This window comes from Myxine glutinosa, chromosome 5 (assembly GCF_964187855.1).
Source record: "Myxine glutinosa chromosome 5, kmMyxGlut1.1, whole genome shotgun sequence".
In the NCBI taxonomy this organism is placed as follows: Eukaryota; Metazoa; Chordata; class Myxini; order Myxiniformes; family Myxinidae; genus Myxine; species Myxine glutinosa.
In genome coordinates, this window is record NC_136265.1 from 6,744,851 (window position 1) to 6,761,438 (window position 16,588).

At 41.7% G+C, this 16,588-nt stretch overlaps 1 protein-coding gene across 1 annotated transcript in view; it reads right to left on the reverse strand.

The window, feature by feature from the left end:
* Positions 1–2,906: 2,906 nt before the first annotated feature.
* KCNQ1 (potassium voltage-gated channel subfamily Q member 1) overlaps positions 2,907–16,588 on the reverse strand; it is a 102,095-nt gene continuing 88,413 nt past the window's right edge. Inside the window, 3 exon segments of the mRNA XM_078777538.1 lie at positions 2,907–6,393; positions 10,775–10,836; positions 11,127–11,167. Of these exon segments, the coding sequence (XP_078633664.1) occupies positions 6,277–6,393; positions 10,775–10,836; positions 11,127–11,167 (220 nt within the window). The 3' untranslated portion in view covers positions 2,907–6,276.

Here is a 16,588-nt window from a genome sequence, read left to right on the forward strand (position 1 = left end):
CCCCGTTTCATATATCACCAAAGTTGAAAGAAGTGGTGATGCAATTTGTCTGCAGGCTGTACTCCAACGAATCTATCACCGACGACAGCAACATTGATCTCTTTCGAATGAGGGTGTTCTGCCATAAGACTAGGGACGTGGAGAGAACACCCCCTACGAGTGATGCGTTGGACCAACATCTCCAAAGGAGTCTTCCAAGCGAGCACCTGGACTACAACTCACAAGCCATTGGCACCTGTCTAAAACCCCAGCAATCATGGATGGATGGAGAAAGACAGCAAGCTGGTTCCCATTTGAACGACGCTGCCCCTTGCCAAGGATGTCTTCGACCTCGATGTAAAATGTACTTGCACGAAAACCTGTTTGTCGTGCAAGTGCAAGAAGGCTAACTTGAAATGCACACGTTTGTGCAAGTGCAAATGTGCTCACTATATGACTCAGAACTGTTCCCAAGCCAGAAAATAGTGAGTCATTTTTGCAGTGGTTCATAAATTTTTTAGTTCATATATATATATATATATATATATATATATATATATATATATATATATATATATATATATATATATTCAATACAGGTCGAATCCATATGATGAGTGGATACCAGAGATAACGTCACCGCGTGGCAGGCGGTGCGTATCGCTCCCAGCAAGGTGCAGCAGCAGCTGTATGGGACACCTTGCTGGCGGTTCTCCACTGATGATATGAAGGTCGCATAGTTACTGATATATATATATATATTGTTTAGTTCATGTTCATGGCAAATGTCAGAACTCATCCCAACACTTATTAAACCATGTAACATGTTTTATGATAAATAAAAATTTGGCCCAAGTATTACTGAAAGTCTCTCAAAATAACATGTTTTTTTTATGGATTTACGCTGATACCGTCAACACGGTGGCGGCTCTAGAGGCAAAATACTTAGAAATGAGGTTGCTACTCCATCACAAAGTTGCTGATGTCAAATATGTTCAGATCACATCATCAGATCAAAAGTTTAGAACAGTTTGAACTTTTCACATTCCTTTCACGGTGGGTTAAGGCACCCCCCATGCCCACAAGTGCCCCCAAGTGCCCCAATGGGGGCTGATCATTGTCCACTCGGACCAAAAATGTTATTCAGACCCCAACCTTCAAGATGATAACAAAAAGTAAACTTTTGCATCAACTTGAAATCAAAATGAAAATTTTCCAATGCCGGGCACCCCACTATTGGGGTCTTTTGGGTCTCAAGTGTTAAAGGGTCTTCCAAGGTCTAAGGGCTCTCAGCAGTCTAAACTAAAGGGTTAAAAGGTACAATTGAATAGTACCTAATTAATTAATAGACGTACGTAATAAGTAGACACAAAAAAGTATGACACACACACACACACACACACACACACCTCATCCATTTATCGTAGATAGACTAGAATATAAGACTAGTCGCTTCGCTGACGGAAGTACCAATATTTGCTGCGATGGCTAATCTATGGGGGAAGCCGGAAGGAAAAAAAAGGAGTCCTGGGAGATCCTGTTCTCCGTGCAGGGATAACCAACGTCATGTGTTGGCATTTGTAGTTTTGACACGCGTGTCCATGTACACAGAAAAAAATAATTGGGATCACAAAAACATTCCCCGGAGTTACCCGAATTCACCGTAGTTGCATTTATTGAAATCCGTTCTCAAGTTATAACATGACAAACAAGCAGACATACAGACAGACAGATACAGACACGGCTCCTTTTATAATATAGATTTCTTACAAAGGAGAACGGTGTGGTGAGTGGTGACCACATATGAGTGTGTGAATTATCACGTGCACTTCTCTCTCACTGAATCTTACTGGCTCTCTCTGGCTCTCATTGGATCTCTCTGGCTCTCTCTGGATCTCTCTGGCTCTCACTGGCTCTCATTGGATCTCTCTGGCTCTTACTGGATCTCTCTGGCTCTCTCTGGGTCTCTCTGGATCTCACTGAATCTTACTGGCTCTCTCTGGCTCTCATTGGATCTCTCTGGCTCTCTCTGGGTCTCTCTGGATCTCTCTGGCTCTCACTGGGTCTCTCTGGGTCTCTCTGGATCTCTCTGGCTCTCTCTGGGTCTCTCTGGATCTCACTGAATCTTACTGGCTCTCTCTGGCCCTCATTGGATCTCTCTGGCTCTCTCTGGGTCTCTCTGGATCTCTCTGGCTCTCACTGGATCTCTCTGGCTCTTACTGGATCTCTCTGGCTCTCTCTGGATCTCTCTGGCTCTCTCTGGGTCTCTCTGGATCTCACTGAATCTTACTGGCTCTCTCTGGCTCTCATTGGATCTCTCTGGCTCTCTCTGGGTCTCTCTGGATCTCTCTGGCTCTCACTGGATCTCTCTGGCTCTCATTGGATCTCTCTGGCTCTCACTGGATCTCTCTGGCTCTCACTGGATCTCTCTGTGTCTCTCTGGATCTCTCTGGCTCTTACTGGATCTCTCTGGCTCTCATTGGATCTCTCTGGCTCTCACTGGATCTATCTGGATCTCACTGGATCTCACTGGATCTCTCTGGCTCTCACTGGATCTCTCTGGCTCTCCCTGGCTCTCACTGGATCTCTCTGGCTCTCTCTGGATCTCATTGGGTCTCCCTGGATCTCTCTGGCTCTCTCTGGATCTCACTGGATCTCTCTGGCTCTCACTGGCTCTCACTGGATCTCTCTGGATCTCTCTGGCTCTCACTGGATGTCATTGGCTCTCTCTGGATCTCATTGGGTCTCCCTGGATCTCTCTGGCTCTCTCTGGATCTCATTGGCTCTCTCTGGATCTCATTGGGTCTCCCTGGATCTCTCTGGCTCTCTCTGGATCTCATTGGGTCTCTCTGGTTCTCATTGAATCTTACTGGCTCTCACTTTGTGCTTTGCGCTTCACGTGCGGGTAACTACTTTGAGACAACCAATGACCTTGAAACAAAGGAATTTATTAACAAGTTCAAACAACATCTCATTACAGATCAAATGCAGAGAAAATAACGCACAGTTCGGATACCAAAGTGATATCAACTAGAGCATTCAATCCCCACAACAGAATGTCTCTCCGAGTGCCGAGCGCCTCCCTTTTATACCAAACCAGGAAACTCTCATTAGATAGCCTTTACCCCACCCACCACATACGTTTGGTCCAATAAATCGCACCGACCATCATCCCGATTAGTCCGATAAAAACATAGCAATAATGCCCCCGATCTGACATCATCAGCCATTCAGTGTGCTTCAGCGATGGCATCACCCTCTCAAAAACCTTCACATTTTATTGCAAAATCTCACTTATTTTCTTCCTTCTGTGCAAAGGTCAAACAAAATAAGGTATCCCACACCTTCACACTAAATCTTGCCATGATTTACATAGACTTTCCTTTTTATCTCGAAGCAATTTCAGATCAGCTGCAACGACTGGTGCGGCAGGTCAGGTCAGCAGTGAGGGCAGGTCAGTGATCAGGTCAGCAGTCAGGGAAGGTCAGCGGTCAAGGTAGCGATCAGGGCAGGTCAGCGGTCAGGGAAGGTCAGCAGTGAGGGCAGGTCAGCGATCAGGTCAGCAGTCAGGGAAGGTCAGCGGTCAAGGTAGCGATCAGGGCAGGTCAGCGGTCAGGGAAAGTCAGTGGTGAGGGCAGGTCAGCGATCAGGGAAGGTCAGCGATCAGGTCAGCAGTCAGGGAAGGTCAGCGGTCAAGGTAGCGATCAGGGCAGGTCAGTGGTGAGGGCAGGTCAGCGATCAGGGCAGGTCAGCAGTCAGGTCAGCGGTCAGGGAAGGTCACGGCAGAGATCACGGCAGCGATCAGGGCCGGTCAACGGTCAGGGAAGATCAACGGTCAGGGAAGGTCAGGGCAGGTTAGCAATCAGGGCAGGTCAGCGGTGAGGGCAGGTCAGCGATCAGGGCAGGTCAGCGGTCAGGGCAGGTCAGCGGACAGGGCAGTGATCAGGGCAGGTCAACGGTCAGAGAAGGTCAGCAGTCAGGGCAGGTTAGTGCTTAGGGAAGGTCAGTGGTCAGGGTAGGTCAGCGGTCAGGGCAGGTCAGCCGTCAGGGCAGGTCAGCGGTCAGGGCAGGTTAGCGGTCAGGGCAGGTCAATGGTCAGGGCAGCAGTCAGGGCAGGTCAATGGTCAGGTCAGCGGTCAGGGAAGGTCAGTGGTCAGGGCAGGTCAGTGGTCAGGGCAGGTCAGCAGTCAGGGCAGGTCAATGGTCAGGGAAGGTCAGCAGTCAGGGCAGGTCAATGGTCAGGGCAGGTCAGCGGTCAGGGAAGGTCAGCGGTCAGGGCAGGTCAATGGACAGGGAAGGTCAGAGGTCAGGGCAGGTCAATGGTCAGACGATAGAGGCTGCACTCTCAGGTCCTTGTTGGGAGGTGAACGGACAATGTCGATATTCCTGTATTCCCCAATTGGTCGCAGGATTGTACTAACAATTGATAGGTTAATGGAACAATGCATGTTCTTCATGCACCTGAAGAGCAAGTCAGAAATATAGAATTGCGTTGTGAATTTTTGGTGAACGGCAAGAAGCACAGGTATAATGTTTTTGCTTTTGCAGAAGTAAAATGTAAGAATAAATATCTGTCATTAACATGCACCTTGTCACCAGAAGATCTAGCAGGTACGGTCACGTTTATAAATAGGAACACACTCGTTTTCATTTCGAACATCGGGTGAAAGGGTCAGTAGTGCAACACTTCCATGTTATACCAATATGGGTGTGTTCTGGTTACACCGATCCACATTCACTCGTCTCCTAGTAAGCACGTGGCCTACTGATTCAGGACTTCTGATGCAGCGTGGCTCTCTTATAGCCCCAAGAGCTCTCAGATGGGTTCTTCACTACCTCGACGACCACAGGTTTTCCAGTAGTCAACCTCTTTGGAAGATATGAAGGAAGTAGAACAAATAGGATATGCAACCTGAGATAACATCCCACTTCACTCTCACAAAAACAACTAAAGCAATGCAATGAAGGTTATCCCAAAAGAAATGATCTTTCTTTCTTTTTTCCGAAAGAGTGTGCCCATGCGATCATTGGAACTTCCTGCCTCTTCTCTGCCATTTCCTCCATGTTCTGACAGATGGCAGCAGCGAAGCATTAGTCCAAAATGGCTGCCAGCAGGAAACGACGACCGATTTCGATTTCCTTCCAACTGAGGGAACAGTGCCAATGGACATTAATCGTCACATCATGGTTGTTGAAGTTTGCACTGAGATCAAAGTTAAAAAGCACAAACCATCTTGAAGAAAACACGTGATGCGGATAAGCTGGTGGCGAATGGACCTTCGCTTCATTCCTCTTGCAGATGTAGATAATTCATACCCAAGCAGAAATGACGTAATTAGAGAAGTAGTTGCACTCTCATGTACTTGCTGGCAGTTTAACTTAACCTTAGAATTACTACAGGTTACTCTACTGAGATATAAGTATACTGTAGTAACAATTGCCGTAACAATTGCCCCTTTTTGAAATGTCATGCTGTTATTCACGTTGATGCTAACACGGTTGGGATGCTATTAGTAAGGATTAAAAGGTGTGATGCTATGTTTTACCTGGCCAGAATAGCATCCCTATACTGGAGTAATTCTCTGCAGACTTGTGTAATTATAACTGAAATCACTTCAGTTAACGCCAATCCTTACTGCAGTATACTTATGTCACAATAGAGTAATCTATAGTAATTCTAAGGTTAACGTAAAGTGCCAGCAAGTACATGAGAGTACAACTACTTCTAAGTAGATCATTTTTTCCTGAGGGTGTGTGTGCTCCTCATCATCTGATGATCCGACTAAGATCGGGTCACTGTTCGTGGTGCATAAACACCGATGATGATTGTGACGTGTTGGTTACTTGTCGGAATCATCCGAAGGGTCCATCATCGATTCCTGTTTGGGAGTGAGCCAAGCTCATGTGCAATTTCGGATCGAATATCCAATTCCACACCCGATTGTCGAGGCTCATCTTTGGACCTACCGATCCAATACAAGGAGCGGCCTGCACCTACTTCCCCAAATTGTGACTCTTGTGCAAATCCTGCTTCGTCAAAGCAATCTTGGTGCTCACAGACAAATCACTGGGAAATTCAGGAAGAGGCATTGCTTTTGGGGTAACCTTTTTGTTGATGGTTGATATTAATCACCGTGCTATGAAATTTTTCATTCATTAATTTACTTCTACGTGTTCAATCCCAATGGGTGGATAATAATGTCAATTGAGAAATAAACAATGGAAGCCAAGAATTTTAGAATTATGAATCTTATATTGTGTACGAACCACTTTGTGATGGGTAATGTGTATTGGATATCATAGATATTGGGTGTTTGGTGCTGATTTTCTGGATGTGCCAGGAATTGCTTTTTCTGATTTTAAAGTCTCCAGAACAGACATAATGGCATCCAGTTTTTCATCCAGCCGTGAGACCTGGAGGGATAGGGACATGAAAAGAAAGGGACTCAGAGCGAGACATAATATAATAGACACAACAGGAGATCTCGACACGGATCACGATAAATCCTGCACCCAAAGGGCAGCTTGTGCAACGGTTTGCGTGCCAAGTCTTTGATAAATCGACACCCAGACTTCAACCAAGCAAAAGCATAATTACAAGAAAGACGTCATGCGGAGCACAATACTTGCAAATTCTTCCCCTCCCCCCTCCCCTCCCCCCCCCCCACCGAAACAAGTTGCCATGGCTACATCAAATTATCTATTGCATTAAGATTAAAATTGACAATCTTAATCAAAGCTCGGGTCAATTGGATTAAAATTGATGATTTTTCAGATGAAAATTGATTTTAGAAGTTTGACCTTGAGTTGACCTTTTGACCTCAAAATAGTTGCTTTCCCAATTCACAGATGCACGATATAATTGCTGTTTAATTTCCAAGTCGATCGGATTAAAATTGATGATTTTTCAGATGAAAATTGATGATTTTAGAAGTTTGACCTTGAGTTGACCTTTGCCCTTTTGACCCCAAAATAGTTGGTTTTCCAATTATGTGATGCACGATGTAATTGCTCTTTAATTTTCAGGTTAATCGGATGAAAATTGATGTTTTTAGAAGTTTGACCTTTTGACCTCAAAATAGTTGCACAGATGCACTATGTAATTGCTGTTTAATTCTCAAGTCGATCGGATGAAAATTGACTATTTTCAGATGAAAATTGATGATTTTAGAAGTTTGACCTTGAGTTGAGCTTTGCCCTTTTGACCCCAAAATAGTTTGGTTTTCCAATTATGTGATGCACGATGTAATTGCTCTTTAATTTTCAGGTTAATCGGATGAAAATTGATGTTTTTAGAAGTTTGACCTTTTGACCTCAAAATAGTTGCACAGATGCACTATGTAATTGCTGTTTAATTCTCAAGTCGATCAGATTAAAATTGACTATTTTCAGATGTAAATTGATGATTTTAGAAGTTTGATCTTGAGTTGACCTTTTGACCTCAAAATAGTTGCTTTCCCAATTCACAGATGCACGATATAATTGCTGTTTAATTTCCAAGCCGATCGGATTAAAATTGACGATTTTTCAGATGAAAATTGATGATTTTAGAAGTTTGACCTTGAGTTGAGCTTTGCCCTTTTGACCCCAAAATAGTTGGTTTTCCAATTATGTGATGCACGATGTAATTGCTCTTTAATTTTCAGGTTAATCAGATGAAAATTGATGTTTTTAGAAGTTTGACCTTTTGACCTCAAAATAGTTGCACAGATGCACTATGTAATTGCTGTTTAATTCTCAAGTCGATCGGATGAAAATTGACTATTTTCAGATGTAAATTGATGATTTTAGAAGTTTGACCTTGAGTTGACCTTTTGACCTCAAAATAGTTGCTTTCCCAATTCACAGATGCACGATGTAATTGCTGTTTAATTTCCAAGCCGATCGGATTAAAATTGACTATTTTCAGATGTAAATTGATGATTTTAGAAGTTTGACCTTGAGTTGACCTTTTGACCTCAAAATAGTTGCTTTCCCAATTCACAGATGCACGATATAATTGCTGTTTAATTTCCAAGTCGATCGGATGAAAATTGACGATTTTTCAGATGAAAATTGATGATTTTAGAAGTTTGACCTTGAGTTGAGCTTTGCCCTTTTGACCCCAAAATAGTTTGGTTTTCCAATTATGTGATGCACGATGTAATTGCTCTTTAATTTTCAGGTTAATCAGATGAAAATTGATGTTTTTAGAAGTTTGACCTTTTGACCTCAAAATAGTTGCACAGATGCACTATGTAATTGCTGTTTCATTCTCAAGTCGGTCGGATTAAAATTGACTATTTTCAGATGTAAATTGATGATTTTAGAAGTTTGATCTTGAGTTGACCTTTTGACCTCAAAATAGTTGCTTTCCCAATTCACAGATGCACGATATAATTGCTGTTTAATTTCCAAGTCGATCGGATGAAAATTGACGATTTTTCAGATGAAAATTGATGATTTTAGAAGTTTGACCTTGAGTTGAGCTTTGCCCTTTTGACCCCAAAATAGTTTGGTTTTCCAATTATGTGATGCACGATGTAATTGCTCTTTAATTTTCAGGTTAATCGGATGAAAATTGACGATTTTTCAGATGAAAATTGATGATTTTAGAAGTTTGACCTTTTGACCTCAAAATAGTTGCTTTCCCAAATAGTTGCACAGATGCACTATGTAATTGCTGTTTAATTCTCAAGTCGATCGGATGAAAATTGATGATTTTAGAAGTATGACCTTGAGTTGACCTTTTGACCTCAAAATATTTGCTTTCCCAAATCACAGATTCACTATGACCCTATGTAATTGCTGTTTAATTTTCAAGTCGATCGGATGAAAATTGACGATTTTTCAGATGAAAATTGATGATTTTAGAAGTTTGACCTTTTGACCTCAAAATAGTTGCTTTCCCAAATAGTTGCACAGATGCACTATGTAATTGCTGTTTAATTCTCAAGTCGATCGGATGAAAATTGATGATTTTAGAAGTATGACCTTGAGTTGACCTTTTGACCTCAAAATATTTGCTTTCCCAAATCACAGATTCACTATGACCCTATGTAATTGCTGTTTAATTTTCAAGTCGATCGGATGAAAATTGACGATTTTTCAGATGAAAATTGATGATTTTAGAAGTTTGACCTTGAGTTGAGCTTTGCCCTTTTGACCCCAAAATAGTTTGGTTTTCCAATTATGTGATGCACGATGTAATTGCTCTTTAATTTTCAGGTTAATCAGATGAAAATTGATGTTTTTAGAAGTTTGACCTTTTGACCTCAAAATAGTTGCACAGATGCACTATGTAATTGCTGTTTCATTCTCAAGTCGATCGGATTAAAATTGACTATTTTCAGATGTAAATTGATGATTTTAGAAGTTTGACCTTGAGTTGAGCTTTGCCCTTTTGACCCCACAATAGTTGGTTTTCCAATTATGTGATGCACGATGTAATTGCTCTTTAATCTTCAGGTTAATCGGATGAAAATTGACGATTTTTCAGATGAAAATTGATGATTTTAGAAGTTTGACCTTTTGACCTCAAAATAGTTGCTTTCCCAAATAGTTACACAGATGCACTATGTAATTACTGTTTAATTTTCAAGTCGATCGGATGAAAATTGACGATTTTTCAGATGAAAATTGATGATTTTAGAAGTTTGACCTTGAGTTGAGCTTTGCCCTTTTGACCCCAAAATAGTTGGTTTTCCAATTATGTGATGCACGATGTAATTGCTCTTTAATTTTCAGGTTAATCGGATGAAAATTGATGTTTTTAGAAGTTTGACCTTTTGACCTCAAAATAGTTGCACAGATGCACTATGTAATTGCTGTTTAATTCTCAAGTCGATCGGATGAAAATTGACTATTTTCAGATGTAAATTGATGATTTTAGAAGTTTGACCTTGAGTTGACCTTTTGACCTCAAAATAGTTGCTTTCCCAATTCACAGATGCACGATATAATTGCTGTTTAATTTCCAAGTCGATCGGATGAAAATTGACGATTTTTCAGATGAAAATTGATGATTTTAGAAGTTTGACCTTGAGTTGAGCTTTGCCCTTTTGACCCCAAAATAGTTTGGTTTTCCAATTATGTGATGCACGATGTAATTGCTCTTTAATTTTCAGGTTAATCGGATGAAAATTGATGTTTTTAGAAGTTTGACCTTTTGACCTCAAAATAGTTGCACAGATGCACTATGTAATTGCTGTTTCATTCTCAAGTCGATCGGATTAAAATTGACTATTTTCAGATGTAAATTGATGATTTTAGAAGTTTGATCTTGAGTTGACCTTTTGACCTCAAAATAGTTGCTTTCCCAATTCACAGATGCACGATATAATTGCTGTTTAATTTCCAAGCCGATCGGATTAAAATTGACGATTTTTCAGATGACAATTATTGATGATTTTAGAAGTTTGACCTTGAGTTGACCTTTGCCCTTTTGACCCCAAAAATAGTTGGTTTTCCAATTTAGTGACCCAATATGCAAATGCTGTTCAACTTTCAAGTCAACCCGATGAAAAATGACAACTTTAGACATTTGACCTCAAGATGACCTTTAACCTTTGACCTCAAAATGAATAGGCTTTTTCCTTATGGCCATCTCCACCATTTGGTGGAGTTTTGTGAAGATTGGTTTAAAATTGTGACCAAATTGGCAGACAAACAGACAGACAGAACACCAACCAATATACTTGAATAATCTTTGATTTTTGCAAATAATAATTGTGAAGAAATCTGTTATCTTCAAATTAGCAAAGAATTAAATTCCTACTTTGTCTCAATTGATGTCAATCATTTCCCCCTGTGTTACCTTATCCTCAACCCTGATGAGGCGAGCACCCAACGAATAGCGTCCACGATCCTGCCCCTTGTCTGCCAGGAAGAGAAAAAGCAGAGTGAGGAGTATTTTCATGTCCATAATATCCGCAATCCTTGAGTGTATGGATTTATAAGGTGGCCAATCTCAACCACCTCCCAATATAGGGATCAATCCAAACGCGCCTCGGCCAGGAAACAAGCAATCAAATAGTCTTTCAAATCAGTCAGCAAATCTGAGAGCAAGCAGGAGAGAAGGCCCCAAATGTGCATGGAAAAAAGTTTATAAATCACAGCGTTTGGTAGAACATGCAAACAGACAACACGCAGATTGGTAAAATACATACCTGATAGAAACAATGCAGGTTTGCCTAAGGACTGATCCATTCTGCAAGGAAAGACGAATAGACCAAAGTTATTCAGCAAAATCACCATACCTGTTATAGAAGGTGTAGAAATTGTAGCGGCGCTTTACACAGGGTGGTCCAAAAGTCCAGTATAGGCTCTTCATACAGGGTGGTCCAAAAGTCCAGTATAGGATCTTCATACAGGGTGGTCCAAAAGTCCTTTATAGGCTCTTCATACAAGGTGGTATAAAAGTCCAGTATAGGCTCTTCATACAGGGTGGTATAAAAGTCCAGTATAGGCTCTTCATACAAGGTGGTATAAAAGTCTAGTATCGGCTCTTCATACAGGGTGGTCCAAAAGTCCAGTATAGGCTCTTCATACAGGGTGGTAGAAAAGTCCAGTATAGGATCTTCATACAGGGTGGTCCAAAAGTCCAGTATAGGATCTTCATACAGGGTCGTATAAAAGTCCAGTATAGGCTCTTCATACAGGGTGGTATAAAAGTCCAGTATAGGCTCTTCATACAGTGTGGTCCAAAAGTCCTTTATAGGCTCTTCATACAAGGTGGTATAAAAGTCCAGTATAGGCTCTTCATACAGGGTGGTATAAAAGTCCAGTATAGGCTCTTCATACAAGGTGGTATAAAAGTCCAGTATAGGATCTTCATACAGGGTCGTATAAAAGTCCAGTATAGGCTCTTCATACAGGGTGGTATAAAAGTCCAGTATAGGCTCTTCATACAGGGTGGTCCAAAAGTCCTTTATAGGCTCTTCATACAAGGTGGTATAAAAGTCCAGTATAGGTTCTTCATACAGGGTGGTATAAAAGTCCAGTATAGGCTCTTCATACAGGGTGGTATAAAAGTCCTTTATAGGCTCTTCATACAGGGTGGTATAAAAGTCCAGTATAGGCTCTTCATACAGGGTGGTATAAAAGTCCAGCATAGGTTCTTCATACAGGGTGGTCCAAAAGTCCAGCATAGGTTCTTCATACAGGGTGGTATAAAAGTCCTTTTCGGCTCTTCATACAGGGTGGTATAAAAGTCCAGTATAGGCTCTTCATACAGGGTGGTATAAAAGTCCAGCATAGGTTCTTCATACAGGGTGGTCCAAAAGTCCAGCATAGGTTCTTCATACAGGGTGGTATAAAAGTCCTTTATAGGCTCTTCATACAGGGTGGTATAAAAGTCCAGTATAGGCTCCTCATACAGGGTGGTCCAAAAGTCCAGTATAGGTTCTTAATACAGGGTGGTATAAAAGTCCTTTATAGGCTCTTCATACAGGGTGGTATAAAAGTCCTTTATAGGCTCCTCATACAGGGTGGTCCAAAAGTCCAGTATAGGTTCTTCATACAGGGTGGTATAAAAGTCCAGTATAGGCTCCTCATACAGGGTGGTATAAAAGTCCAGTATAGGTTCTTCATACAGGGTGGTATAAAAGTCCAGTATAGGTTCTTCATACAGGGTGGTATAAAAGTCCAGTATAGGCTCCTCATACAGGGTGGTCCAAAAGTCCAGTATAGGCTCTTCATACAGGGTGGTATAAAAGTCCAGCATAGGTTCTTCATACAGGGTGGTCCAAAAGTCCAGTATAGGCTCTTCATACAGGGTGGTATAAAAGTCCAGTATAGGTTCTTCATACAGGGTGGTATAAAAGTCTAGTATAGGCTCTTCATACAGGGTGGTATAAAAGTCCAGTATAGGTTCTTCATACAGGGTGGTATAAAAGTCCAGTATAGGCTCTTCATACAGGGTGGTATAAAAGTCTAGTATCGGCTCTTCATACAGGGTGGTATAAAAGTCTAATATCGGCTCTTCATACAGGGTGGAATAAAAGTCCAGTATAGGCTCTTCATACAGGGTGGTACAAAAGTCCTTTATAGGCTCTTCATACAAGGTGGTATAAAAGTCTAGTATCGGCTCTTCATACAGGGTGGTCCAAAAGTCCAGTATAGGCTCTTCATACAGGGTGGTAGAAAAGTCCAGTATAGGCTCCTCATACAGGGTGGTCCAAAAGTCCAGTATAGGCTCTTCATACAGGGTGGTATAAAAGTCCAGTATAGGTTCTTCATACAGGGTGGTCCAAAAGTCCAGTATAGGCTCTTCATACAGGGTGGTATAAAAGTCCAGTATAGGTTCTTCATACAGGGTGGTCCAAAAGTCCAGTATAGGCTCTTCATACAGGGTGGTATAAAAGTCCAGTATAGGTTCTTCATACAGGGTGGTATAAAAGTCCTTTATAGGCTCTTCATACAAGGTGGTATAAAAGTCCAGTATAGGTTCTTCATACAGGGTGGTATAAAAGTCCAGTATAGGCTCTTCATACAGGGTGGTCCAAAAGTCCAGTATAGGTTCTTCATACAGGGTGGTATAAAAGTCCAGTATAGGTTCTTCATACAGGGTGGTCCAAAAGTCCAGTATAGGCTCTTCATACAGGGTGGTATAAAAGTCCAGTATAGGCTCTTCATACAGCGTGGCCCAAAAGTCCAGTATCGGCTCTTCATACAGGGTGGTCCAAAAGTCCAGTATAGGCTCTTCATACAGGGTGGTATAAAAGTCCAGTATAGGTTCTTCATACAGCGTGGTATAAAAGTCCAGTATAGGCTCTTCATACAGGGTGGTATAAAAGTCCAGTATAGGCTCTTCATACAGTGTGGTCCAAAAGTCCAGTATAGGCTCTTCATACAGGGTGGTATAAAAGTCCAGTATAGGCTCTTCATACAGGGTGGTATAAAAGTCCAGTATAGGCTCTTCATACAGGGTGGTCCAAAAGTCCAATATAGGCTCTTCATACAGGGTGGTCCAAAAGTCCAGTATAGGCTCTTCATACAGGGTGGTATAAAAGTCCAGTATAGGTTCTTCATACAGCGTGGTATAAAAGTCCAGTATAGGCTCTTCATACAGGGTGGTCCAAAAGTCCAGTATAGGTTCTTCATACAGGGTGGTATAAAAGTCCAGTATAGGTTCTTCATACAGGGTGGTCCAAAAGTCCAGTATCGGCTCTTCATACAGGGTGGTATAAAAGTCCAGTATAGGCTCTTCATACAGCGTGGCCCAAAAGTCCAGTATCGGCTCTTCATACAGGGTGGTCCAAAAGTCCAGTATAGGCTCTTCATACAGGGTGGTATAAAAGTCCAGTATAGGTTCTTCATACAGCGTGGTATAAAAGTCCAGTATAGGCTCTTCATACAGGGTGGTATAAAAGTCCAGTATAGGCTCTTCATACAGTGTGGTCCAAAAGTCCAGTATAGGCTCTTCATACAGGGTGGTATAAAAGTCCAGTATAGGCTCTTCATACAGGGTGGTATAAAAGTCCAGTATAGGCTCTTCATACAGGGTGGTCCAAAAGTCCAATATAGGCTCTTCATACAGGGTGGTCCAAAAGTCCAGTATAGGCTCTTCATACAGGGTGGTATAAAAGTCCTTTATAGGCTCTTCATACAAGGTGGTATAAAAGTCCAGTATAGGTTCTTCATACAGGGTGGTATAAAAGTCCAGTATAGGCTCTTCATACAGGGTGGTATAAAAGTCCAGTATAGGTTCTTCATACAGCGTGGTATAAAAGTCCAGTATAGGCTCTTCATACAGGGTGGTATAAAAGTCCAGTATAGGCTCTTCATACAGGGTGGTCCAAAAGTCTTGCCCCATAGGGTAACGTGAAGTTTTTACTAATAAAAATAATTTTTTGTGGTTCCATTTTTTTTTTAATTTAATGCCTTGTAAGACTCCTGTTGTCACAGCCTAAAACAAAACAGAAAACCTGTAATTAATGATACATACAGAATTTTCTAGCATTACCCTATGGGGCAAGACTTTTGGACCACCCTGTATGAAGAGCCTATACTGGACTTTTGGACCACCCTGTATGAAGAGCCTATACTGGACTTTTGGACCACCCTTTGGGGGTATACTACACACTCCACACCTTGTATTCGGGTTATACCCTCTGTCATTCACTTTTTATTTAATTTTGACCTTCCTCCGATTTGTGCAACTGATGGATACACAATACTGCCCTCACCCGAGACCACAGTGCCCTCACTTGAGACCATAGTGCCCTCACCCGAGACCATAGTGCCCTCACCTTATACCATAGTGCCCTAACTTTAGATCATAGAGCCCACACCCGAGACAATAATGCCCTCAACCGAGACCATAGTGCTCTCACCCGAGACCCTTGTGCCCCAACCCGAGACCATAATGCCTCACCCAAGACCATAGCGCCCTCACCTTAGACCATAGTGCCCTCACCTGACATATTGCCCCAATGCATTTCCATACGTTAATAGCTCTGCTGGATTTCCTCTTTCATCCGTTCCTTCCATAATGATCTACATGGCTGAAGTTTACAGCTTTCACTACGTGGAAGGGCATGTCCTTCATTTATTAAAAGGCACAACCTTCACTTCATTTCAAAATAACAAAACTTGGTAATGAACTGTAACTTGTTATCAAATGAGGAAGCTATTTTGGAGAATTTGAGAAATGACCAACAAGCCTATTCCAAGGCAGTTTGCATTCCTCTTCCCATAAGTGATGTGTTTGGTGTGAAGGGATCCATGCTGGAATAACACATTCCTCTTTATCTTTCAAATTCTTACCTTTTCTTCATATCTCACTGTTCTTATCTACCTGTCTAAGAAAAGTGAATTCTCACAGAAAATTTTCTGCAAAGGTTCAATTGGCTGTGCCTGATGTGTTTCAGGGTAGAGGAGTAGTGGCTGCAACAAGAATCCTATCGAGGATGCTCCTGATGATGACACCATCTTAGTTCTTTACTTATCCAGGTTCCTCGTGATGACTCCATCTTTGCTCTTTACTTGTATTATCCAGATTCCTCGTGATGACTCCATCTTTGCTCTTTACTTATCCAGGTTCCTCGTGATGACTCCATCTTTGCTCTTTACTTATCCAGGTTCCTCGTGATGACTCCATCTTTGCTCTTTACTTGTATTATCCAGGTTCCTCGTGATGACTCCATCTTTGCTCTTTACTTATCCAGGTTCCTCGTGATGACTCCATCTTTGCTCTTTACTTGTATTATCCAGGTTCCTCGTGATGACTCCATCTTTGCTCTTTACTTATTCAGGTTCCTCGTGATGACTCCATCTTTGCTCTTTACTTATCCAGGTTCCTCGTGATGACTCCATCTTTGCTCTTTACTTATCCAGGTTCCTCGTGATGACTCCATCTTTGCTCTTTACTTGTATTATCCAGGTTCCTCGTGATGACTCCATCTTTGCTCTTTACTTATCTAGGTTCCTCGTGATGACTCCATCTTTGCTCTTTTCTTATCCAGGATCTTCCTGATGACTCCATCTTTGCTCTTTACTTATCCAGGTTCCTCCTGATGACTCCATCTTTGCTCTTTGCTTATTCAGGTTCCTCATGATGACTCCATCTTTGCTCTTTACTTATCCAGGTTCCTCGTGATGACTCCATCTTTGCTCTTTACTTGTATTA